The sequence below is a fragment of the Labrus bergylta genome, chromosome 15 (genome assembly GCF_963930695.1).
Source record: "Labrus bergylta chromosome 15, fLabBer1.1, whole genome shotgun sequence".
Taxonomy (NCBI): domain Eukaryota; kingdom Metazoa; phylum Chordata; class Actinopteri; order Labriformes; family Labridae; genus Labrus; species Labrus bergylta.
This window is the reverse complement of record NC_089209.1, coordinates 8,496,313-8,524,099: the sequence shown is the minus strand read 5'-3', so window position 1 is coordinate 8,524,099 and position 27,787 is coordinate 8,496,313. Positions and strand designations below refer to the sequence as shown.

Here is a 27,787-nt window from a genome sequence, read left to right as displayed (position 1 = left end):
GCATTTGTTAGCTTCTGCTCCTTCTGTTAAGTGGATGATGTGATGCTTTTGGGTTTTTTGTTTTGGGCTTCTTGTGGTGTTTCTTGTGAAATATGATTTAACTTTTATTGGCCTTATGTATTTTTCATAAATTGATATAAAACAATGGATTAAATTGTTTACGATGATTATGTTTTTGACGATTCAAATCTCAAAAAATGGGGGTCATAGCTTTACAATAGCATCCAAAGAAAAAAGTCACTTAAAGCATCAATGCTAGAACTTCAGTCCATATAACTACACCCACACAATCAGACCACAAATACACAGCATGGGCCAAGGCAGTGTCTTTTACTTTGACCCTCTCAATATGCATTGCTTTTATACTAAGCTATCATCTTTTTGTTTTTTGTTTGTTTTCTATTTTCTATTTCCCCCCATTTTAGGCATCCGTAGCTTAGCTGGGGGGCGTAGAGAGTACGGTAGGTCTGGTAGGGAACCGTTTTTATTATATCTTTTTTTATATGTTGTTTCTAAACTTTTTCATACATTTTGTCTCACTCATTAACATTTCCCACTAAAATAAGCTGTAGCGATAATACCATTGTACTCACTCAGTATGTATAATACATAAATGTATAAATGTTTTTCATCTGTTTCAACATTGAATCCAGTGGGATTCTCCAGATAATGTTCATAGCACTGAGATAAGGAGTTTAACAAGAAAACAAAACATATTACTGTCCTACATATGTACATGTTGGCCTTGTACTTGTTGGCTAGCACACTGGCATTTTTGTCAACATCTACTGCATTTGAACAGAGTGAGTAACAAAAACAACTGTTCCATTTTAACACACCTGGAACACAGCTTAACTGAGAGGTCTTGATCTCTACACAGTCCATTCGATGATTTATTTGATTTGTTTTGAGTTATTATGTTTTAATATTACACTTCTGTTCAAATTCATTGGTATTAGTATTGTTTCAACCTCTTGCTTTAACCATTGTATACATTGTTTTAAGCGAACAGAGGGGCATAAACTCAGCATAATGTAGTGTCTTTATTTTATGTATCCTAGCATGTGGCAAGGCAGGTTATGGCCAACATAACAGCTTTGTTCTACAAACCACCGCAAATCAATGCTGCATGTAGTTCTAGTTACAACCTGTTCTATGTGCTCAAATTGAAGACACATTTCTGGCGTATCAGAAGGCTTCTTTTAATAAGAGTATTGTTATACTGTTATTAGTAATGTGATCCAACAACGGAAGCATGATTCAGCAAGAAAGGAGAAATACAATCCTTCTATAAACTCACATTCAAAAAGGTGTTAGGTGATGGGTTTGAATTTAAACCAAGCACATGTTGCAGATTTTAGCTTCCAAGAATGTGTTCATTTGTTATTTCTACGTATGAAGTAATTGACAAGTTAATCTTTTCATGACGTCTACACAGACTCTTACATACAGTAGTATTCTTCCTATGTATTGGGTATTACAATAGTTCCAAGAGAGCGGTCTGTCTCTCTTCTGGACAACTCTTTAACTGTGGGCCTGAAGTGTATTTTAAAAAGGTCTGCTCACAAAGAAATGTTTATACTTCTTTGTACAGTTTCAGCTTACACTTCTGTTTCGTAGAAAGGTCACCTTAATGGCAGCTGCTAGCAGAAAAGCTCATTAATGGTGATATCCAGTGGTGTCACAGTTGTTGTTGGTTCAAAAGTTACATAGAAAAGACTGTTTGAACCCTACATATCAATCTATCATTTTAATGTTGAAGTCATGACCTTTCCTGTAGTGCCACCATCAGGCCATGACTTCCACATGTATTTAATGATTTGACAGCTTTGCTTGAATTTTCTGAAAACTTGCACCGGGAATTTAACAATCAGAATTGCATTTTCAGATTCAATTTATTCAGGAAAATCTTGTTTGGTTTAAAGATCCTTTTGCGTCTCTTTTTGGTTGATCTTAAGCAGATTTATTTGGGATGCTAACCACTACTCTATCACTGGTGTAAAGGCAATGAAAAGAGATTTTGTACAAAATATTGTCAGTACATTGATTTGTATTGGTTTGTTGCGATGTATCATACATAAAAGGTTAATCCACATTGCATCCATGGGGGCATCACCACTGTATGTATATATGTATGTGCCTATAACAAACATGCTTGTTTTACTGTACAGCTTTTTGAAACAAAGCTACACAAACCTACTTTTTAAAAGTATGTAAATCCAGTCCAATCAGCTGGAAATACTGACGTACACATACTCAAGTTCTGCTAGTTGTCCTATGTCAAATCACACATCCATGAACTCATCCATTCATCAATCCATGCTCTCATTGATCTATGCAAACCACTAGTGCCATGCCAGAGCTCAATCCTAGCTCAAGGAAATATCTTCACAACTGTTGGGAAATATATGCTAATGCTGGTTGGTAGGTATTTTACAAAGAAGTGATCTTTTTGATAAATTAAGTAATTAATAATCCCTGAGGCTACGTCTGTTGTCATAGCATACACTAAAGAGAAGTGTAGTTGATCAGGGAAATTAAGATTAAGACAAGGATTTACTTCAGACAGAAAATGTTCAAACCAAAAGGCAATTTATTTAAAAAAGAAATCTGCACATCAGTAAGACTATCGTTACTTGTGTGTCTGGAATATATCTCTACTGTATACAGGCAATTTACTAATACAATGGATAACTACAGTAAGTAAGAAAAGCCAAGCAACTTTAACTTCATGAACTTTACTTTAATGCAAGTTTATTTTATGTAGAACTGCTCTGACAGAATAGAAACTATTCAAAGAGAGAAAAGTGATCATACTGCAACAAGAAACTAGTTATGATTGAGAGCAAGTCTGTTTCCATGGTGATAAAGTCGAGAGTCAAACAAAACTTAGTGTTACAACAAGAGCTGTTAGAATCCACATTCACTTCATCACATCTTCAGCCCCCATGCTCATGTGCACAGCTCGTCAGTCCATTGCACGTCATTAAGCCTCGATCTACCCTGATCCGAGTAAGAACGGCATCTCACCAGCCTCTTTGCCAGTCTGAGTCCACAACTATATCAAGAACAGCCTCTTGGCACAAATGGAGGGAGTCGTTTCGGAGAGAAGACGCTATCAGAACTTTTCTGAAATTTACGTGTTGACCACAAAGGAGCAAAAGGTTTGAGAGGCCTCTTTGAAAAAGCACAAGAGTGAAGGTCTGTTAAAAACTTTTCTAAAATGATATGCGGTCATGCTTTACATTAAGTCTGTATAGAACATTTTTTTTTATCAAATTCCTACATTTATTGCTCTGGAAGCTCAGCAACAGGCTGCGAATTCTGAACATGTGAAATGAGAAAAAAAAATATAACTTATCACATAATTACCACATTTGAAGTGAAGTGGCGCACTTGCACTTTATGTAAAGCATAGCTTAATCTCATGCCCTCTTATATTAAATGTGGTTTTAAAAGAAGTACATTGGTTTTAGAAATATGTAGGTTGGTCGTGCCCATTCGGTATTAGTGAGTTTGAAAAATGGGAATGTTGAAAATGTTACCTTAAAAAAACTCCACGTCCTACAATCAAGCATGCAATGGTTATCCATATACTAGACTGTCACACCATCAGAGGCAGTCCACTAATGTCTTCCTCTTCGGGTTAAAAAAAAAAGAGAGAAAACATGTTCTAGGTCACTTGGCACATCTTTTTCTTATTCGCTTTAACTACTGTTTAAGTTTCATTTCTGCTATCTCTACAAAAAACGCAATTTGACCCGCACTGGAATTGTTCCATTGAAGCTCCTGTTTGTGGCGTTTGATTGTAGAGTGTCTTATTCAGCTGTTGATAATTATTGTCTTTTGTCTCTACATGACATTTTTGTTGTGAAAAAAAAAATAATAATGTTCTGTGCCTCTCTCAAGAGACACCCTGTACTGCAAGGAGACTATGCTTAAAATTTAATTATTCTTTTACGTTATAACTTTGTTAATTGGCTTTATTTTACGTAGTTTTATTAAATCCCAATTTCTAAAATAGACTTTGTGTTCATATTTATGTTTTTATGATTTCTTCATTGTGTCCTACTTGTATTTTTTTTTTGGATAGATGATAAGGCTTAGCCCTATATGTTCAGATGTTATCTCATGGTGACTGTTTGAGTATAAGAATGACTTATCTGTTGAGCCCAGCCTGATAATTAATCATGATACATGTCAACAGAGGAGGGAAATGCAGATTGGCAAAACATTTCTGGCAAATATTGATTTTCAAAACCGTCATCCTTTCTTGTTGCTTAACACTACTGAGCTGAACTCTGCTATTCTGTTGTTGATCTCATAATTAAATGTTTAAAAAAAATATATTTGAAGGTGCAACAGAAGAAACTTTGAAAACTATTTAAAACTTGTTGCCAGCGATCTTTGATCATCTGTATCTTAGGAAAAACACAAAGTAGTTGCTGGATTTACGTTGCCCAGGAATAAGAATTAGAGATGTTGTTAATTGTAAGAGAAGAAATGTAAATGTAGTTCACTCAACTGAAATCATAAGCCTGTGCGTTCAGTGATGAACATTAAGCATTGAGGAAAATGTTAATACTGACAATCCAGCATATCTGTGTTTCTTTCCTTCCCTGCCCAACCCTGATTGACTAGATGAGCTAAGAGAAAAAAAAAACATGTTTTAAATAAGTTGTATACCTCTTGGAGTTAGTTGTGGTAGATTTGGTAAGTTAATCAAATGAAAATGTGCATTAGTGCGTTGATTACCTGGGTCTGTCTTTCTAACACAAGCTGCTTGCTCCTTGCAGGGATTCAGTTTCGTCTCCCTACTTCGTGCAGTGTGGACCGCGCTCAGCCACCTCCAGGTACCAGCCGGCCTCCATCTCTTCTTATTTCCCCCATGCAGGCTCTTCTCTTTGCAAAAGCATTTCAGTTGCAGTCATACATCCATGGGTGAAGCAAAGGGGCTCCAGCAATGTTACTAAAAGAAGAGAGAAGGAAAAATTCAATCAAAGTGTTTTTCTCCTTGGTTAATCATAATAAGCTACAATAAACTAGTAGGATTCATGCTAGAGCTGTTAGCACAAAGGCTATTGTGCTAACAGCTATTGTTTCACACGTTTTATATTGCCTATTTTAAAATAAAGAATGAAAACACTTTTCAAAAAGTCAAGCTTAATAGTAAAACAAATATGGCATGATTTGAAAAGCCTTATGTTGACGTCAACTCGATACATTCATTAGGCATACATTCACAGAGCTTGAATACACAGCGTCTGTTTGTTGCTAACGTATCTGCGCCATTTCACATTTTAACGGTTGCACCAGAAATACGTCTTAATATCAAACGTCCTATAAACTCCGAACAAACACTCTTCAACCTAAGTGAAGCCCTCATTTTGATAAGATTCAACTCTTAACTTCTGAGCTGAAGCTGACTTATACCAGCTAAAATTGCTAAATATGATTGCTTATTTTTCAAACTGCCGCGACCACTTGCGTCGTTTCGTCTCCTGTAACCGTTGGATTGGCGCTAACATTACAGCTTGACGTAGCTCACGAGCCGCCGACCGGAAGACTTATGTACTCCATGGGTTAAAAATATTTGATTTTAACAGATTTACTGTCATGTGTTCGCTTATTTTTTGTAATACTCAGCAGGTTGAACAATATCGTGCATGTTTTGTGCACCTCGACCTCCTCAGTCCGCTCTTCAACATCTCAAGGCTTTTGAACGTTCAAGCGCCATTAAGCGATTGAGGCTCAACTCTGACACCATGAAGGTAAAAAGTCCCTGAGTCACTTCTGTTGTATCCTTCATCTGTATATAGGCAATTGATTCAGCTAGAGCCAGCATGCAGTTTTTGCCACTCAATGCCACGGTTGTGTTTGATTATATTTATCAATCAATTGATATCATAGATCTTAAAAAGCCCAGAGGCCTACGTGTAGGCAAATCTAAAAGAGGATGGTGTGGCTGTGGGAGGAGATAACATGAAGATAAATTGTGCATATGTTGTTACTTCTTTTTGTCTGACACAGAAGCTCGTCCCTGCCTCTGAGCTGCAGGTGCTGATGACATGTCAACATGCTGAATGGCATTTAAACAGGTTCCTTACTGTTTACTTTTATCCACAAATACATTTTAGCACAGCAGCAACACATATTCAAAGCATGACATTCAGGGCCATCTAGTCTTGGCTGCGCCTCCACTGTGTGGGTTTGTTTACTGAACTGCCCAGTGCAGCAGTGCTAAGCCAAACATTCAAATTCAAACACAGGAAGCCAGCAACAACTGACTTCACAAAGGACAGGATGCTCCCCTGCGCTAATATATTCAAGCCAAACTTTCAGCCAATTGGTTGTAGATTTCAAAAGAAACCCTGGCATCTGCATTTCTCCATGTTAACTTTCTCTCTCAAGTTGTACATCTTCTCAGGAATTGATTGAGTTGATTGAAGGGCTGTCAAAGTATGTTGATTATTATGTAGCAGTGTCTTGAACTCTGGGTCTCATATGTGGGTGGGGAGAGTGGGATGGATCTTGTGATTGCATCGTGTTATTGATTATTGAGGGTGTAGTGTCAGTGTGAAGACGGGATTTTCTTCCTCTTTTGCATTGTAATTCCCTGTGTAATGTTTTAATGTCAGTGCAGAATGTTAAAGTAAGTCTAGACAAATGACCTTCAGCTTTAATCCGATAGGAAGTTATTTTACATCTTTTGGTTGTGCACTGTTCTGGAAATATCTTCTTTTTTTTTTTTTTTTTTTTTTTATATCTTTGCCTGAACTCAGATATGAAACCATAAGCTAGTATGTGTTGTTTTAAAGTCTGGTATGAGTTAGGAAAGTTTTATAAATCCTTTGGCGCAAATACAAAACTTTTCCTGAAAGTTTAAATAAGTTAAAAGTCCTCGAGGTGCAGAGATGTTTGACTCTGTTTTTGGAATTAATTGTGAATTCCATTATTAATTGAAAATTACAATGCTTCTGTTGGAGCAGATACAACATTTCTTTTTCAGAACACAGTCGTAGGTAAGTCACATAGTACTAGATGACTTGTCATTTTAGTCTTGAGATTACAAAACACTTACTGTATAGCTTTCACTTGCCATTATCACATAACCCCAAATGTATATGTCTTCTGTACACGAAGATGCTTTCGGCTGATGGTCTGAAAATTCTGTGTAGTTGATGAAGTTTCCAAAAGAATTGACTCTACATAAAATCAAGGTTCTATTGAAATGTATTTTAAGGAGGTGTTTGCACATCCAACTATCTCATAAGAAAGGTGCGTAATAGTACAAACTATTACTTGAAAAGAAAAAATCCTGCACACTACTCTTGCTAAGTATCACCAATGTATTAGAAAAATCATGTTTCGGTCCCTCTGAATCTTTGTCAAGTGTGTTTGAAATGTGTAAAAAAATGTAGGAACGTAGGAAAATGTTTGGTAGATAACCTTTACCCTGAAGAATATGAATTATGCCTTTTATGCAAAACTAACTGACCGCTGTTGATGTCAAACACAATGTTTTGAAGGAAAATTACTACACTGAACATCTCTCTGAAATGATTGAAATAGAAATATGTATAAGATTGTATGAATACTTTACTGATAGATTAAGTTAAAAATGGTTGTAGTGTTCAGTACCAGACTACATGTGACCACTGCTCTAATCAATGTCCACACTTAGTTGTGTTCAAAATTACCCTTCCAGCACTTCTTGCAGTTTCAGATTAAAACCTAGAAATTAACTTTTAAATAAAGAGAGAATCATTAAAAATGCACATACACTGAAATGCCTTATCTTAATCCACTGACAAAACCCAGTATTGCCTTTAATACACTCTGACTATCTGATTCTATAGTCTGTAGGAGGACATCTGGTGTCTAGTAGATGTAATGGCAACTCATTGAGATTTTTCTTTTTCTCAGATTGAATCAGGCACTTCTCTGAGAAGTATTTTATGTTTTGATATGACAGCCCATGAGAAGTCAGCATATTAAATGTCTTCCCTAAACATCATTAACCTCGGCAAATAATTGTGTAATTATGCAAAGGACCTAAATGTAGGCGTGTAAGGCACCAAATGTGTTTACAAATGCCAATCCATTTAGAAAGCATAGGGAAAAAAAATGACTGGATAGCAGAAAACTGTGTGCTGCTGACTCAACTTCCAGTCTGATAATGGGCTCATTTAGAGTCATTACCCTACTGAGCAAGTACAGTCACATTCATTACTTCTTCTGTGATGTGACTGTTCACTTTTGGGTCTATTAGTTTCACGTTGTGCTGTGACTCATTGTTATTCGCTGAGAACATTTATGCTGTGAAGACGAGTGGAAAGCTCGCGAGACCCCATGACATCAACATCGCAGCACCAACAAAAGTTCACATTTTTCGCTGACAATCTCTGTGAAGCATTAGCTTTTCATTGTTCTGCTGTCATTCCACTGTGACACATACCAGCAGGTGTGCAGCCCCGGCCTCTTCCACAGAAGAGAACCAAAAAAGACAAAGATATAAAGACAAATCCTTTTTTATAAAATAGTTTTATTCTACTTATCACCACCATCTATTTTAGTATCTACTTAATATGCTATGAAGTAACATTGTTCTTTACATTCTTTTTATTTCATTTGATACATTAGCACTAGGGCTGGGAACACAATTGGATTGGATTCCGATTCTTGGGGTCACTATTTTATTTTTGATTTCAAAAAAATTCTGGATTCATGGAATCAAATTCTATTTATGAATTAGTACATACTTCAGGATCTACTCCAGTCATCTGTGGGACTGGCTGAATTTCTTGCTGCTCCATTTGGCATTAGCACTTAGCATGGAGTAACTGATTGGCCAAAACAAAAATCGATTTTTGGAAGGTACGAATCGTTAAAATCTCAGAAGATAATAATCTTGATTTTTACATTTTTCCTCAAATTACCACTGTCAAAGTAGTAAGTGTGTCAAACTTCCCTCCAACAAATGAATGAACAGCTTGATTAAAAGTAGTTTGTTTTGCATTATGTGTGGGTGTCTCGTCTGGACTGTCAAAGAGAAGAACTCAGTTATTCTAACTCAAATATACTGAAATGATTATACTTCATGGTAGATAAATATAATTTAAATGTTAACTCAGGTACAGAATGGATTTTTTAAATAAATAAAATAACAGGGAGGCTATGTCTTTAAATAAACTCTATCAGGAAGCAAGAGTGTACACAAATATTTCCATAACTTTTTTTGTAGTACAGCACCGCAGCAGTTTCACAACCGTATTTTCTGCTGAAAAAGAAGATGCTTATTCAAAAAAACAGAAGCCATGGACAAAAAAGACGAGTATGAGAGGTTCTTGTCATTCAGTATGCATATGGTAGCAGGCAATCTGTAGCGTTTTCAGTTTTGAATGTAATGAGTAGAAAGTGTAAAAATAGATTGTGTGGCGTTGCTTGTACCGCCTGAGTCACTCTGCTCTTTTCATTTCAGTATCCACCCACTGTGTCTTGCAGAGCTGCAGCCCCTTTGAGTTGGAAAGAAGTCAAGTCTGTTACTGGATTTAGCTTAACACCATTCCCTGTGGTTGCTTATTTCTTATGCATTTAATTACCTGTAATCCAAAGTGGTTTATGTGTGTGTGTGTGTGTGTGTGTGTGTGTGTGTGTGTGTGTGTGTGTGTGTGTGTGTGTGTGTGTGTGTGGCTCTGCCTGCACCTGCTCATGGCAGTACACACCCCCTGTCTGGGTAGATAAAGCACAACAAAGCTTGTTATAGGAAGTCGTGTATTTAGTTTGTTGATTATTTCAATATGTAAACTGAACTTTAATGAATAACAGAATCAATTGCAGACAGCACAAACTTGAATTAACTTATACTTGTATAGAAGGTTTGTACTTTGATACATCTCACAGGTTTGTTATTCTCTACCTATCCTTTTCTTAGATAACATTTCAATTTACTTTTTGTTCACTTTGTTTGAAAAGTGGACATTCGTAGTTTGAAAGGGAAGCTTACACTTACATCTAATGGCCAGCAGGGGGATTGATCCCTGGTTGCACAATGAGGTTCTGATGTAAGGAAACAGATGAGATATTGAGCCTATGTCTTTGTTGATTCTTTTTTTTACATCATTAAACATTTCCTTTTACATTTATGGTCTCAATTGCCGTTTTCATGTCTTCCTCACCATTATCTCAGTTTAAAAAAGATGGGGTCTAATTTTGGTTAAAGGTCAGATATTATTCAAAATACACTTCACCATGTTTTTCTAACACTAATATGTGTCCCTAGTCTGTTTACAAAGCCCCCCAATCATGAGAAAAGTCCATCCTCTCTGTCTTTCGTCTGCTCCACTTTTCACAAAATGTGTGCTCAAACAAGCTGTTTGGAGATTTTTGCTTTGTGACATCACAAAGGGCAGTAACCCCTCCCTCAGGTGGATGACCATCACACAGCTATGTGTTTGTTCTGCCCTCTGAGTCTGCCTTCTCACCATCAGTATTAAATAATTGGGCATGTGCAAGAAAGCCCAAGCCAGCCAAGACCTTCCAGAGAGGGGGTGTGGTCAGACACAGCTCATTTACATATTTAAAGGTACAGACACCGAAACAGCCTGTTCTGAGCAGGGCTGAAATAGAGGGGTTTATAGACATGATCAAATAAATGATCAAAGTGGATTTATAACAAGAAACTTCACAGACATGCACCTCTGAGACTGGTTGAAAAGGAGGATAATATGTGACCTTTAAAATAGACGATAAAGCAGGTTATGCGTCAGGTAGGGCTGGACGATTTGACCTCAAATCAATATCACGATGGATTGGAAATTTTACTTCAATTACGATTAATGAACGATTATTTCATTTTTTTCATGGGCAAGATTACGTCGGTTAGAGGTAATTAGTGTCAGTTTCAATTATTTTTCCGATTAATATTTTCCTAGCATCAGGGCGCCTCTCTAGGCCCAGCCCTAGCTTCAGGGCACCTCAAAATGTGTGGCTTCAGTAAAGCAATAATATTAATTCAAGAAGTAATCACATCTACAAACAAAAAATAGGAGTCCATCACATCCACTTCTTATACGTTCTATTTAATAAAGTCATCTATAGACAGATGCCAACATTCTTATTGAAAAAAAGCAAATGTGCTTAAGATGTAAAAAAAAGTTTTAAATGAAATACCCAGACAGATTTGAATTAATTGATTCTATTCTTCTTGAAATCAATTACTTCAATCACTTAAACAAAAGTTCATACATTAACTCTTTAATTCAGCTTGACAAGTTTAAATGGCATTTTATGGTTCTAATTTAGACTATAACACTAAACCTGAGAGTATTGTCAGAGCCTCAGAGTATTGTCTGTGAATTCATCCATGGCATCTGAACTCATTGATAACCCAGATAATCAAATGTATGAATCTAAAGCTCTGCTCATAGTATCTTCCACAGTTGAGGATGCTGGTTGACTGGTTGAATCAAAACAAACACAATCTATATCTTTTATGTCCTATTTGCTTTGTGCAACAAAAAACAAACTAACATTTGACCTTCAGTATATTTTTCCACTACTTATTTACCCATTAATTTACTAGGACGCTGTCACCTTCCCCAACTTAATGGATTTTCTAAATGTTAAAAAAGGAAGGGAATCTTTTTGGTTTCCAACTCTGCTTCGAGGTCCATCTTGGTAATTTTCCATCAGATTCTCATTTGCACTTGAAAAACCCAAACTTCTCTCAACCCTTCATTGCACTCCCTTAATAAAGGCACATTTTACAAAGCTGCTGCTGGTTTTCACCTTACTTACATTACTCGTGCTATAAGTGCTGAAGTGCTCTAACACATACTATAAACTCCCCTCATGCTCTGATGCTCTTCAGTCACACCAGGTGTGATCCAGGTGAACTGCAGCTTTTGGCCCTTGTCAGCTTTTGGCCACGTTTTTCATTCTCACATTTTATTTTATCCTCTACCCTTGTCTTGCCTTGTCTTCGTCCTCTCATCCTGCTTGTGCTATCCAGCGGTATCATTTCCTACCAGTTACAAGAAGACCCCACCTCCTGTGCCCCCGCGCACCACCACCAAGCCTCTTATCTCTGTGACAGCCCAGAGCAGCACAGAGTCCACACAAGATGCCTACCACGACGGCAGGCATCCACGGGGCGGTCTGTGGACCACGGATAGCCTTGGTCGTCCCATCTACAGCTCCATGGACAGCCTGGACAGCACCAAGGCGGTCACCATGGCCATGGAGTCAGCAGCAGGCAAGAGGCATGCGTCTTTGGGCAGCCACACCTCTGTCCAGACGTGCGACAAAGCAGTGCTGGTGTCCAAGGCCGAGGAGTACCTCAAAACCCCAAGATCCTCTATTGGTATACAGGTAACAACTCACCTGACACCTCTCTCTCTTTTCAGTCACTACTCTGCCTTTATGATAATAACACCAATCCAGTGTGTCTCACAGTTCTCTGTCTAACAATTTCTGAAGGATATTTTTTTTCTCACTTTTATTTTGAGAGTTAACACAAAAAAGAGCTGTCCTATAAAATCCAGTCCCAGTAAATCCATGTCTCAGGGTTCTCTTAAGCAGCTGTCCTGTTGAATAAATACAGAAATGGTCCAAAAAAAGACTTGTTTGTCTTTCTGTTTGTTCTGTTTGTGATATGGATGGTGTACATTGCTGTTCGGTAACAGTAAACTCTAGCTGGTAGCATTGGCTTAAAAATACAAAAGCCTTAACCTGAAAAAAGTACCTCCACCACAAAATCGAGAACTGTGCGTTTTGTGTTTGTGCATGACTCACTTAGCTAGCCTTTCCTTCTCCTTAAGGCATGTGTCTTCAGTTGTTAGCTCTAACACTGTGTCCTGTGGCTGTCTGTGTGGACCCTGCTTGTTGCCTACACACATCTCTTGTGAGCAGTGTTGGCTATTTTTTAACTAAAATGTGGTCCTTGTTGACATCCTTAGATATCACTACATTTATATCCCAAACCATGTGTCATTTCATACCGTTATAAAATTGGTTTTGTTGGTGATTCAAATGTGAAAGTACCAGTTTCAGAATACAGTTGCTCCTCCTCCTGCTGAGCATGAAGGACACATGAAAGTGGAGATTGAGAGTGAGACATGAGAGTGTCAGACATGAGGGTATCAGACATGAGAGTGTCAGCCTTTTGTATGTTTCCTGTTTAGCACTTAAAAAGGCACCTGTATTTTTGGGTATCATAATTAAACATCTAAATATAGAGCTGTTTTTTGGATGTTTGTTAGAGCCCCCGTCCAAGCCAACAAAGCACATCTATTACATTTCTATCTGAAAGACAAACACGGAAACTTGAATCATCTGTGCAAAGTAAAAAAAAATGTCTTTCTTGTAAACATGTGGCAAGTTTCAAAACCTCAAGCTTTGATTTGAAGACGATTAGATTTGTATGTACTTATTTGTTTCTGTACATTTTAGTTGTGAACAACACAATGACTAGCACGTGTTTGTTGTTTGTGTTTACCAGGTAGAAACTGTGACGGACTCTGAGACTGAAACTAAAGGCCTTCCTCAATTCCATTCTATAGGGATCCAGGTGGAGGATCATAAACGGTATGTTGCTCAGACACAAGATGTCACCGTGTTCTACATACAGTATGTAGCTGCATTCCTCACATTATGTCTCTGTGTGGATTTCCAGGCATGGGAGGTTCAAGCGCTCAAACAGCGTGACCACAGCGGTACAGGCAGACATGGAGCTGGAGGGCTTCCCCTCCATGGAGGACAAGGGCCTGCAGTTCGGCGGTGGCTTTGGTCGCCACTCTGAGCCCAGCACGCCCACGCAGTACGGTGCCATCCGCACGGTGCGCACGCAAGGCCTGTTCAGTTACAGGGAGGACTACCGGCCTTCCAGCGGACCCCCCAGCCCTCAGCCTGAACCCTGGCTGGTCGAACCCAGTCTGCAGGGCGCGGAAGCGGGCCGAGTCTCTCCCCTCCGCAGGGACGGCAGCTGGTTCATGCAGCTCCTTCACAATGAAACCAAACGGCTTGAAGGGTGGTGCAAAGAGATGGAGAGAGAGGCAGAGGAGCATGACCTGTCAGAGGAGAGTGAGTGTCCTGAGGGAAACTACATTCATGTCAAAGCAGGTGCTGTTTTTGTGTTCAGAGGTCCATGATTTTTGTATATTATTCTGTGATCTTTCATTTTCTGCAGCATGTGCACAGTCACAGTATTAGCTGGCATGTGGTTGATGAAAACACAGAATCTTGATAGGCGTTCTGTGAGCAGATTGGATGCTTTTAAAAGAGTGAAAGACATTTTTATCTCTGCCAAGCAGCCAGTGAAACAACCAGAATCTCTCTCTCTCTCTCTCTCTCTCTCTCTCTTTGTTTTTGTGTGTGTGTCCATCAGTCCTAGGGAAAATCCGGAGTGCAGTTGGAAGTGCTCAGCTACTAATGTCTCAAAAGTTTCAGCAGTTTTACTGGCTGTGTCAGCAGAATCTGGTGAGTGCTGCACATTTGTGAACACTGTATCGACCCCACACGCTGTTAATATTCTAAATAGAGAAACCCAAAAGATCAGAAGCAAAACTTAGGCTACTCTTTCTCCGAGCCGTGAGGAGGTGCTCGGCCTGACGCTGCACTTGTGCGCATTCCAGAAATAGACCACAGGGATCAATAGTGAAGCAGTCCCTCTGCCGGTATTGACCCTGCAGTAAACGGAAGGGGAATTCCAATAGGAAGCAGCACCAGCGTCGAGGCTTTTCATTAATGCAGGGAGGCAGCATTTTGAATGGGATCACAGGGGTTGAGTAATGGACTGCCAAACTGTCTTTCTGTTTCGCTCTCATGCCACGTCGACTGAAAACTCATACCTTTTCTTTTACCAACTATCCACTCAAATAGTCAGCTAATACGAGAGGATCATAGTTTCATTAGTGGGAATGATTCGGCAGATACAGGAGAAAGAGACGGGGACAAAAGACAGCCAAGAACTTCATCACACCTTTTATGAAAGCGTATCAAATTTCCTAAATGAAATGCGAAAACCTCGTGGAGGTTGTTGAAATGTGCCTGCTCTCTCCGAGGCCATGAAGCGTGTGTCTTAACTCGTGTGTTGCTCTCTTACGGATGGCTTCAGGCAGCCCTCTCTCCATCTCTCCCGAAAAAGATAATAGGATGATGAATTAGGTCTAACATCGGTAGTGACAAGCCTTAGATTGCCCTGAGCTTTAAGACGTGTCTGAATGAGAGAATGACTCTTTTTTTTTTTCTTCTCCCTGCTGGAAGGAGGATGAACTGCATGGCGTGTGTCTATAGGGTTTGATTTTAGAGGCCCGTCCTTGTTCAAAGATCACACTCGTTCTCTCATTCTGTGGAGATGAAAAGATGGCTGCCTGATTGGGTCATTTATGGTTTGCAATTTCCACAACATCAGTCAACTGCAAGCAGCAACTATGAGCACCAGGTAGATGTCATTTCAATGTCATACCATAGGGATATTACCATAATATTATGTTTTGGTAAAAGAAAGGAAACTTCTAAAGAGGGTTCATTAGTTTACATCTATGATGCTTGGAAAACAATGTGTGTTTTCCTTCTCGATGTATTCTTTCCCTTCTGCATCATGTGATCTCTAACATGGACTGTGATGATTTTTAAGAGTACGCCAATAGATAAATGCATTAAAAATATATATTAAAATGACAAAACTGATGTTCCCAGGCACTGATAGTGTAGTTTAATGAACCGGTGTTAGTGCTGTGCTGCCACACAGTGGTGGGAATAGTAAGGTTCAAATATTGAGGTGTTGAAGTGTTTAGTTGTCAATATAATGATTTAGTTAAATTGTGGAGGGCTGTTTGGTTGTTTAATTTTAAAACATTTTTTTGTTAATTTTAATGTATGTTTTTCTCTTGTCAATAAAAACACACAACATAAGACAATAACAAGTGTTTACAATTCGGGTTTAACCACATTGTTAAACTATTAGTCTTGTAATCTTGGAATAACAATTTATCCTACCTTTATTCGATGATAGGACATCTTTTTAATCACTCATTATGTCTGCTTTGATGTCACCTTATAATCATATCACACAGGTCCAATACAGCAGGCACACACACACTGACGGCCCAGTGTGTGCCAATCAGACCAGAGAGCAACAAACACGTCTTCAAACTTACCATTTCAAGATAAACTGAACTCTCCTGATCACAGTAATCCACCAGACTGAGTCCCCACGATTTAAATCCAGTAAAAGGTTTAATCCAAACACGTTACATCCATAACGACCCACAGAACTGTTTAAAAACTCCGCTGACCTTTTTGACACTTCATTAGCAGTTTATAACAGCCAATAAGTTGAAGCCTTGTTCTGACGGCCAATTGTACACAACTGTGCCGATGACTGACATGACACTGACACTCTTATAACCAATGAAATGATCTAAACATGGATAATGTTGCTTTTATCAGTTACATTATATGTTCTAATAAATGAGCAGGTAACACATCTTTTGGACAATCCCAAAAGGTGTGTGTGTTCTCTCGATTTGTCTCTAAATTTAACATGAACAGGAATTGAAATGCATGGTTCGAACTGGTCACACAACTAAATGTTCTTTTTGAAAAGTTTGTTAACTTCTTAAATTAGTGTTACAGCCCAATACAAAGATGGAAACTTTAACCCCCACACTTTCTCTCCAGGACCCCAGTGCCATGCCCAGACCCACATCTCAGGACCTGGCTGGATTCTGGGACCTCTTGCAGCTTTCCATCGATGACGTCACTGCCAAGTTTGATGAGCTGCAGCAGATCAAGAGCAACCAGTGGCGGCTGGTAGGGAGCCCAGAGAAGAAGGTAAAACTGGGTGCTGTTTTTTTCCCCCCTTGGATCAACAGCCACACACACACACACACACACACACACACACACACACACACACACACACACACACACACACACCCACAGAATTGGGATCATTAGTGTTAATGTGCTACAGATGAACTTGCAGAAAAATGCAGTAACAAGATTTGCCCTTCTTTTTTTAGGCTCGTGACCAGCAGGAGGTTAAACGTTCTTATCATAACACTGCAGGGACAATGTTATTAGGCAACAGCAGCTCAGCTAAAATAAGAAGCAACATCCTTTCAATTTATTTTCTGTTTGGGATGTGTTTGAACACAGTGTTTGAACACATACAGAACTCGTCTATCACATTTGAACTGGCTATTTGTACTTTATTTTTTGCTTAACGTTTACATATAACGCGGGTTAAGGCTCAACAGGTGTCAAGGTGAATCAATGGAGGTAAGTTCACCACTTTTTAAGGTCCTCTCATATCACAACAGAAGTTGTGGAGCAAAGTCTGAGTTCCAACAATCAGTATGAAAGAAGAATATACAAAATGATTGGTTGGTTAATGTTAGATCAAATCAAATATTAATGGTCAGCAGTTTAACGAGCCAGCAGCTGAAATAGCATCATTTTTACAAGAGTGGTGCTTGTTGATAAGAGAGCCACGTTTGTTTAGACAGTAATGTGTTCTTAGAGATAGACGAGATCCTTCAGGGCACTTTGATAATTATCTTCATGCTACACTTGTAGTTGTAGAGGACTTATTTACCTCCAGCAGTTAATGGGCACATTGCAAGCGCCATGAAGCTGAGCTCTAACAGTGACACAGATGCTCTTCTCAGAGCAGGCGCAGTTTTACACTAACACCAGAAAGAACTTGTCCTGCATTCACATATTACTCATTAAGAGTTTTAAAGTTGAAAGTTTTCTTCCTCTACAAGTTTTCAATGATGTTAATGCTCGGCAGTGTTCAGGCTATATAATCAATACTAGTTTGCTATGGATTGAGCAAACTGCAAAAAGCTTCCGGGTCAAAAGTAGGCAGATTTAGTTCAGTCAATATTTTTCTGGTACACTAATACACAGCGCTGTACTGACAGTGGGAGCTCTGATTATGAAGTTTCATACTTTGGACTCTGGTGGACCATTTCTATTCTCAATCTGTGACACCAAAGTGTCCCAAGACAACAAGAGTCCATGTGTACAGTCCGGTTTAGCCAAAGCAGCACGCTTCAACATTTATAATCTTTTCAGCCCAATTTCGCAATCAAATTATTTCTGCTTCTTTGGGAGTGTTGAATATTGCTATTTTCTGCCTCAAACCCTCAATTATGAGTTCTGGGTCTGAGCTGAATAAATTGTCTCTTGTTTATCCAAAATGAGATCATATTTATTTATCAAATCAAATAAGAACTTTATCAAATTACCATTTCTATAATGAAAAATATTGCTGTTGTGTGTCTTGTAATCCACCATGAAGGGTGTGTAAGTGTTGAGCAGTTTATTCAACATGACTGATTAGAGTAACAGTTCATAATCCATTAGGTTTATGGGCTTGATATATCCAGAACAAATCAACACTGATCACAGTTTTTTTTCTCATACTTAATTAATCGCTGAGGGGAAATTCTGGTTTACACTCTGTTATCCAGATTCATGCTTCAGTTCACACACACATAGGCCAGAAGACACACGTGTGGAAACAAACAGGACCAATTGACTTGCATTCCTACACAGGGGGCGCAACAGAGCAAGGCAGGGCACCTCTGCATTACTCAGGAAGCGACATGGTACCTCTCCAACCACCAGACCAACTTCCACACTCTAGATCCGTACCTTGAACCAGCATTTTTTTCAATGGTTGCATCTCTAGAATCAAATGTTCTTCTTGATGTTTTGCTTAGTGTATGACCCTCATGATTGGATACCTTGTTTTATCATGTCATCCTGTTTCCTTAGGAGCGAAAGTGGCCCCCACCATTGCCAAAGCGGCCATCCAAGGGGCGTGGCAGCATGATGCGCGAGCGATCTCTGGACCTTCAGGACCGCCAGCGACAGGAAGCTCGCAGACGCCTCATGGCTGCCAAACGAGCAGCTTCTTTTAGACAGAACTCAGCCACAGAGAGGGCAGACAGCATCGAGATCTACATCCCTGAGGCCCAGACGCGACTTTGAGGTCCACGGACTCATCCTCATCTCCCCCCCCCCCCCCCCCCCCCCCACCCACCCACCTCAACCTTCATCCAACACCAGCTTGTGATGTCACATCCAGCCTCCCCCTGCTGTCAATCGACTGTCACTGCAATCAGCATTCTCTGGTTTGTCCCTGCTGAAGCTACACCCGGCAAGATTTACTAAATTGTTAAAATGTGGCACTGCCAGAGGGAAGAGGCCCCCGTTTTTGTTATCAGGAGTGACTAATCAGGTGAGTCCGGTGTGGACGGTCGTTTTCTTACAGAATTAATGAATCAAACATTATGAAAGAAATTTGAGAAAACAGGACTCACCAGAATTAGACCTTTATACTTAACAATTAGGTATCCATTGTTCAAAACTGAACATAGTGACGCTATCTAACATGTGAAGTTGCCTGGTGTAGCTTAAATGCAACGAGGAGTCTCCTCTTTGCCCCAGGTTCTGCACCACGAGAATGAGCTGCTATACTCCAGATTAAACATTTCACCAGCTTTTTATTTGAGCAACACTTACTCAAGTTAGTGTTTGAGTGGGTCATAGCCATTACTGGTAAACAGTCAGTCCTTTCTAGACAGGGCGACGCTATTCTTACCAGATTACCACAAAGTGTAACGATTAAAGAGTTTCTCACCAGCAACAATGGTCCAGGGCTAAACTGGCTACCTGTGTGAGGAAAACAGCTGCTGAAGAGATTAGTGTTTCCTGCTGTCTTTACAAAGTTTTAACACCTTTAAAAATATGAAGGTTATATACTGCTTACAGAAAAAAAAAAAAAATTGTAAGGTGCAGCAGTCAAAACCTTTTTACAAGTTGGTTGGTTAAACTCGGTACTTTTGTTGATCAAATTCTCCCTGCTGATTTGTTGTCAAAAAGTTAATCAATGGAACCGTAATAAATATTGGAGGTGCACAACAAGAAGAAAACACTACCTTTTCTAACTGTGCATCATCTGTCTTGAACCAGGCATGCTGCAGCTGTTGACCAGTGTTGCTGTTTGAGATCAGAAAATAAGGCTAAAAATCCTAAACCATGTCATCAGCATTTAGTCATAGTCATTTTTGTAACCCCGCCCCCCCCCTCCCCTTAGGACTTGACTTTTTTAAAGCTATGTATGTTATTTGCTGCTGGATACATTTCCATTGCAGAACAAATATGAATTATTAACAAATGACAAAGATTTTTGCGCAGCCTGGAAGAGGTGACTGTATCGAACAATGCATTTTGCACCTTATAATATTCATGTTTGTATTTCCAAGGGAAATGTAGTTTATGAAGCTCATGTGATATTGTTGCAGTTGAATTGCAAGGACAGACATGGAAAATTTACTACAGAATCTCATGTTACTCTATAGGTCATATAAACTGCACCTTTTGTTCTTCTGATTTCATTTCTTTCTGGAGCCGTTCAGGCCTTTTAGTATTACGATATAGTGATTATGACACTTTTAAATATACTTACAGTATCTATCATACAACCGTCATCACAATCTACAGTATACATTTAGTATTTATAGTTGAAACAGTTGTGGGTTGATTTGACAGTGCATTTGCTTATTAAGGGTTTTTTTTTTTCTCTCAGCTATTAGAAACCGTATCTCATAACACACTGCATCCAACCTTTTGTTCCAAGTGGGGGCATATTAAAAAAAACACTCCTGTTGTTACTTTGATCTGCTCATGTAGTCTAGGAAAAACAGGTGCAAATGACACTTTAACAATATTCAGTTACTATAGTAAATGGTGCTGCTTTTTACTCTAAAACTGTTGTCCTTTACCCAGTCCTATGTGCACGCACACACACACTCAAGGACTTTTTAAAACAGAGATTTATTAACATGGTGCCAGTCCTCTCCGAGACGACTTGTGGTAGATTGTGACTCTAGAAAAGATCATCTTTGCAATGCTCTTGCCCTAATGAGGAGAAGGTCAAATGGTTTCACTTTCTTTCTTAAATGCAAAGAGGTCAGGGAAGTTTATTTGAGCAGACGAGAGAGATTTCAGGCTTTGACATTCAACCAACTTTAAAGTTACATTTAAGATGCCTAACCTGAGCCAAGGGCAAAAAGCTACAGCTTGCTGCACAAACTGTATCGTACCGCTCCATCATTTGTAAAACCACAACGATACATTTTCCATTTCCATATCTAACCCCAGCTTACAAAAACAAACGATATAGGGCCACTTCTAATGCTGCAGTACAATGTTTGATGTTTCCTATTTTATTGTAATGACAACAGCACTCAGTAAGAGATTAGTTCGCTTGCTTTAAATACTAAAGCAGTGAGTCGTTGCGTACATTCTTCTGACCAATACCTGAATTATTTTACTTTGTGTAACTGTGTACATTAGTGCTAAATCTGAAACATTTAGCTACCTTACCAGACAGCCTTACAAAAATACTGATGAATGTAGAGCCCCTAACCAAGCAAAAAAAAGTCAGCGCACACAAACGAGCCGATGCTAAAAACCCGGCTGAATTGGACACTTTTAATTTTACAGTAATTGAACTCACTTCATCATTAAACTGCTTTCTTCTATTTTGAAAATAATGGAATAATGGAAGAGAACAGCTAATCTTTCAAATATTTTATTTTGGCCTCATTTCTACAGAAGTCATAAAGAAGTCTGTGCGTTCAGAAAAATAAAATGATTGTGATGCATTTTAAACTAGATTCCCCGTAGGTTTCATAAATGTAGGTTTAAATGAAGAGCAGCCCTGAACCATTTATGTTCACAAGTCCTTGTCATTTATAATGAGAATACAGTTAAAGGAACATGCTGTTTATGAACCATATAACCTGTTTTTAAACTGAAAGATCGATAGGTTGTGTTTTATTTCTAACTGTGCCCCAGTCACCGTAGAATCTAAGAATATAAATTAAAGATAAGATTAGTTTTTTTTTTAAAAAGACATTCAAGTGCATTTTATAACGGAGGCTGGAATCAAATGGCAAGGGCTCACTTTAGAGTTCAATCAATTATTTTTTACTTGAGGGGCTTTACCTCCAACATAAACACATTAATTGTCTATATTGTAGAACAACTTTTAACAGATTTTATGCTTTTATTTTGAAAACAGAAACTCAGTTTTCTGAAACTCTTTCCTCTTCAAGTGCTTAAAATTGTATTTTTGGTCTAATTTAACCCTCTCAACATTAGTCAAACACGCCAAGGATGTAAACGTTTTCATTCATAATTACAGTTAATTTAAGTTATAGTGACAAGTGTCACCTGTATCGTCTTCCTCACACGACAATCGTCAGTCAAGTCTCTTTTCTTTCCATTTTTTCACCTTCAGTAAATCTTTTCGAAAAGTGAAATATTCAATATGTTTATAACACAAAGACTTTATCTATGAACCTATTCTTGGTGTGGTTGGTCAAAGTTTATTTATGATTATATATATATATAATAATAATTATGTATTATAATATCTATTTTATACAGGCACATTTTAAGAGAAAATCCTATGGAAACATTTAAAAAGCTGAGAGAGAATTTAAATCAATCTATGAAAGAAGAAGAAAACATTTACTTAGTAGAGCTATTTAAGGCTGGCTTAAAAGTATACATAGTAAAAATACATTTAGTAGATTGTAATTAGTGCCACTGTTGGGTGGTCAAAAATATACATAGGTTTTATATATCTCATTATCACCATCTCACTGGTGAACCGATAAATGTTGACACCTTCACTCGTCTTCTGGCTATTGAGAATACTTAGCTCTGAAAAAATAAAGTCCTCATTTATTGAACTGGCTCCTCCCTCATTTAAGTCCAACAACAATTTTCTGAACTATTACAACAGTCGATGGGCTACAAATGCTCTTCCACTTCACTGAAATTCATGCAAATCAAGTCTACTTCCCACAGACTGCAAACTGTGACAAGATCATATGTAGTACTTCATGATTTGGTATTCAATTCAGTTCAATTCAGGCTTCAGAAAATTGGACACACAGTATGTTTCATGTAACCTTTGAAGCTTTGACTAGATCTTTTAGGTATTTGTAATAATGAACCATAAAAAAGCTGTGGCCATTTTTCCTTTGACATCAAGATTTAGGAGTGAAGCTCAAATGCTGTTCAATGCCAAATGCCAAATCTTATGAACACGAGGAATCTGACAAATCCTTAACTCAATGCTTCTAAACTGGAAAACACTGAAAAGACAATAAATACTTATTCCGGCCATATTTCAGGTAAAACAAATACTTGATAAGAAATTCATATGCTATCTAGCGAAATCTGAAAAACTTTGTTAGCACCCAACCAATTCTGGGCTGAAATAACTTTTGGCTAGCTCGAAGTCAACTGTTTCATAGAAAACTGAACAAAAGTCTGTATTGGCATTACTAACTGAAGGCCATATTTTATGTTTAAACAATAAATTCTTTGATAACATGGTTAGTTAGCTGGGATAAGCAGTAGCTAGCTAGAATGACTAATAGCTAGATAATGATTAGCCAGTTAACATAACCATTAGCTTGTTAATATTACTGGAAAGTAGTAAATTCCTAGCTAACAGTAATAGCAAGCTAACAATTATGTCCGGTAGATATAACCATTAGCTAAGTAACATACCTTTACCTTGCTAATTTACTGTGGGAACATGCACTTCTTGTCATGTTGTACAAAAATATAAACACTATCATTTGGTAGAAAATGGTGGGTTGCCAACATTAGCTGTTGTAATGCCAGGGGCGTGTCTCCTGGTGCACTGGTGTCTCCTGGGGTGGCAAGAACTTTGTGCACACATGCAAATTTATTTGATTTATTTACACTTTATATCCCCATTAATGATCTGTAATTGTATGTAACAACATTTTGCAACATAAACATCTTCTTAGCTAAGCTTAGAAGATGTTTATGGTATTTTTTTCGAGGCTGCGTAAACATAGTGAAATGAAAATGACAGATATGACAAAGGAGACACCAGACACTCATAGTTTATTCTTTGAGGACTCAAAACAAAGATGCACAAATTAAAGTACTTAGAAAATTGCATGCAAAAATACATTTATTGGCAATGTTTCGGTACCCAAACATTGCTACTAAGTGCTTTGCAAGTTAGACAGTGTGCAAGACTTTGCTTGCAATTTTTTATGGACTCATTCCTTTTCTGACACATAAAGAAAACTACCAGCAGCCTGTTGCAACACAGCCAGATTAATCGATTTTAACTTAAGGTCCTGTCTCGGATAAGGTAAATAGCCAATGATAATTTGGGGATTTTGGGATGGCACCCAGGGTGGCCAATCAGATTCCAGGGGGACAATTTCACCCCTCTGGACACATCCCTGTGTATTACAGCAGCCAAGAGTAAGGCCTACCAAACATTTTGTTTTACCTTCAAAAATGTGCCAATTAACTTTTTCAACCATTGTGTTTTCAGTTTGGGATAAAATGAGATTCAAGTCTTGAAATTATAGACATTATAAGTCCCTAAGTAATGTGTATGTCTTGCAACCTGAACACCAAATTGCCACAGCATTGTATCAACACTCGAGCTTTCCACCATTATTGTGACTTCAGAGGTAAACAGCTGCAGCGAGACTATGGTGAATGAGGTTGGTTTAGCACACATTAAACTCTAATTTACCTTTCCTGATTTGTCCTTTTGTCACGTGCCACCTTTAAAGCCTGACTGAAACTGAAAGGAGAATGGTAAAGGGGACAGATTTGGGGTTGAAGGATGAACAGGAAGTGGAATCACAACCTTACTGTCTCTGGCATTATTTTAAAAATGATGTCACTTGAGCTGTTTTTTGCACCAGTCACCTATTAGTCAGACACTAGGGCGTCCTCAAAAGTCACAGGGACACCAGCTTCTGCAACATTAAAATACACATAATGACAGAATTGTAGATATTAATATTTTTGTGGTATCATGCAAGGCTACTCTTTAATCATGGTTCCAATTTTCCTGATGTTACGTTCCTAAGGATTTAGCATGCGTATCTTAAGATTTTTTTTGTTTTCTCGTCAGTGTGACATTATTATCCATCATGCTATGAGGGGCTTAAGAGTTTGGCAATTATGTACATGACAAATCCTCAGGTGCCTTACAATTTGATTCTCATAGTACTCTGTGAGGGAATGTTTTGGGCTAAGATACGTGAAAGGACTGCAACACCTCTTGAAGTGCGGGTTTGTCTGTAAAACCACAACAAAGGGCTGAAAAATGGACTGGTCGGACTGCATAATTTAAAACTTTACCTACATATATAAATATATAGACTAAGTCAAACGTCCTACTGAAGTAAACTTTAGCACAATACAGTCTAGAGGATATCAAGGGAGGATTTGCTAACTTTTGTTTCCTCTTGCTTTCTTATCGCTTAGATTTTCTGCTATAATTCACCATAATGCAGTGTTGTTAGAATTGAATTCATTTGCTATGGTGTCAGAAAAAGTCTCAGTGAAGAGAAAAACAAAATTCACAGAAAATCTGTGAATTCTTGTCAGTGGATTTGACTGTATAAACATCTCGTCACATCCTCTTCAGAAATTCATAAAAGATCATTTATTTTAAGCATTTTTCCTCTATTTTTCCTACTTAAGCTTTGACATTGTAATCTTGTAGTGTTTTTTTGCCTTCTGGGCATCGACATTACAGAATCTGGAGACTGACAAAACTTGACCAGCCAAAAAGTGCAATAGTGTTTTCATACAATGACAGGCAGGCTCACCTACAGCTATTTACCTCACAGATGAGTGTTTTAGTAGATATGTTATATTAGAATTAATACCCACAGGATCCCTTTTTTCATGCCTGTGTACTGTACTATGCAGCAGTATTTCTGTGGGGCGGCAGGACTTGCAGGCCCTGGTTTCAGATAACCTTCTTATGCTACAGGAGCAAAAAACATGTGCTATCACTGTCATCCAGCACTCAATCCTACTAAGCTCATCCATGAGCATTTAGCTACTTTATGCTGATTTGATGAATTAAACATCTACTGAAAAGTCTTTGATTATTAACAAGGATGAGATAAATTGTGTTCTTAAACTTGTTAATACACAAGACATCTGCTCATGCTTTATACAACACAGTTTGCAGCCCCATACTTTTGACTAACATCATGTATTAGTTGTCCTGATGATAAACCTCAGAGAAGTCTGTATAGGTGCTGAATCAACCAGATTCTCTTCTCTTACTTTTTCCAAAAATCTACTTTTTTTAAAGATTCATTCTGACAATCAGCACATACCAAAAGCATCAAACGCACACACATACACACCACAACAGCAGTGTTGTATTTTATCCTCAATATAGAGCCCTTGAGTTGCCCTTGTGCAGATGTTGAGGATTTCTTTACAATCTATTGAAGTGACACTCTATCAAATTTTCATTTAAAGCTTTTCTCCTTGTTTCTGATATGGTTGCACTGCAAAGATGTCTTTCTATTGCTTGCTCTCTCTTCTCATAAATAATGTGACTTTTGTTGACGTGGATCAGTGTTTCATTTCTCATAAGACAAAGAGTATTCAAGTATTTATGGATCATATTTTATGTCATGTTTTCATTTCTACTGGGCTGTATGAGAGTGTATCTGCTCTTCAAGCAATAACCCTAATTTAGATATTTAGTCTGACTTTTCATTGTGATCATCAAGACTTCGATCAAACCCAAATGTTTGGAATTTTATACTTTGTTTAGCCGTTAGCTAAACTGTTTTAAGTCATTTTGACAATATAGTTATTTCTTTTCTTTTTGCGTTAGGAAAGTCCATGGATACAACTCCCAAAGTAGTGTCAATGACTTTAATTTTAATTATAATGTTGTTAATTGTGAAGCTACAGACAGCAGTTGATAATCTTAGCTTAGCATAAAGACTGAAAATAGCAACTCCACATTCTCTCCTCTCCTTTGTTTAATTCGTATGGCTAAAAGTGGATTTTAGCCTCGATTTATTTCTATAGTTTTCAGGAACTACCAACATGTTAACAGTCTTTATGGCTAAGTTAATACGTTTGTATGCTTTAGCATTAAACTGACCAGGAAACAGCTAGCCGGCTCCCTCCAAATATAACTAAACACCTAAAATTACCTGTAGAGCTCAAAATGAATAATGAAAGTATGTTTGTTTATCAACATAAAAACTAAAGTTAAAAACATAAGTAGTCTTAAAACATAACTTGTGGTTTCACACGGGTTAAATTCTAGTTATGTTTCTGCCCAAGCACAGTCATTAAAGCTAGCTTTTTCCATTTCTCTAAAGCAAGAGCTAAAAGAGCCATAAAGAGACTAATCATTGGTGGATTTTGTGTTTCCAAATGTAGATTAACAAAATCCACCCACTGTTTATAGCTAGGACATCTGGCTAACAAACAAACCACCTGTCCCGTTTAGTCTTTTTGACTAAGCTTAGGCTACATTTCCTGGCTTTAGCTTTTGTCTGACGAATACACAGGCTACATTTTTAGCCTCCAGCTAGCTGCTTCCACCCATTTATTAAAGATGGAGCTAAAGCAAAGAGGTTAGCCTAATACAGCAATAAAGACTGAAAACAGGACACAAGTAGTCGCCCAAGAAAAGAAATACAACTTGATGATTAGGAAGATTGAGAAAATCTGGGAAGCTAATTTTTAACCACGCTAGCTGTTTCCTATTTCCAAGCTAACTTAAACCTGACTGTAGCTTCATATGACGTGAGATTTCATACAATTTCAAACTATTATCTTTTGACCGGTGTTCTATCAAATGGTGCTACCGATCGAGATGTGCCACCATGTGGTTCTGTGCAGTGCAGGA

The 27,787-nt window shown here is 38.2% G+C and overlaps 1 protein-coding gene across 1 annotated transcript; it reads left to right on the top strand.

Annotated features, from left to right (window-relative positions):
- The first annotated feature begins 522 nt into the window (after positions 1-522).
- On the top strand, positions 523-27,787 carry LOC109978920 (disks large-associated protein 2). The gene is made up of 7 exons (XM_065963619.1): positions 523-4,853; positions 12,014-12,372; positions 13,502-13,587; positions 13,676-14,121; positions 14,387-14,478; positions 16,684-16,836; positions 18,793-27,787. Exons 1-7 carry the CDS (start codon positions 4,727-4,729, stop codon positions 19,006-19,008), a joined length of 1,479 nt encoding a protein of 492 aa, XP_065819691.1. The 5' UTR covers positions 523-4,726; the 3' UTR covers positions 19,009-27,787.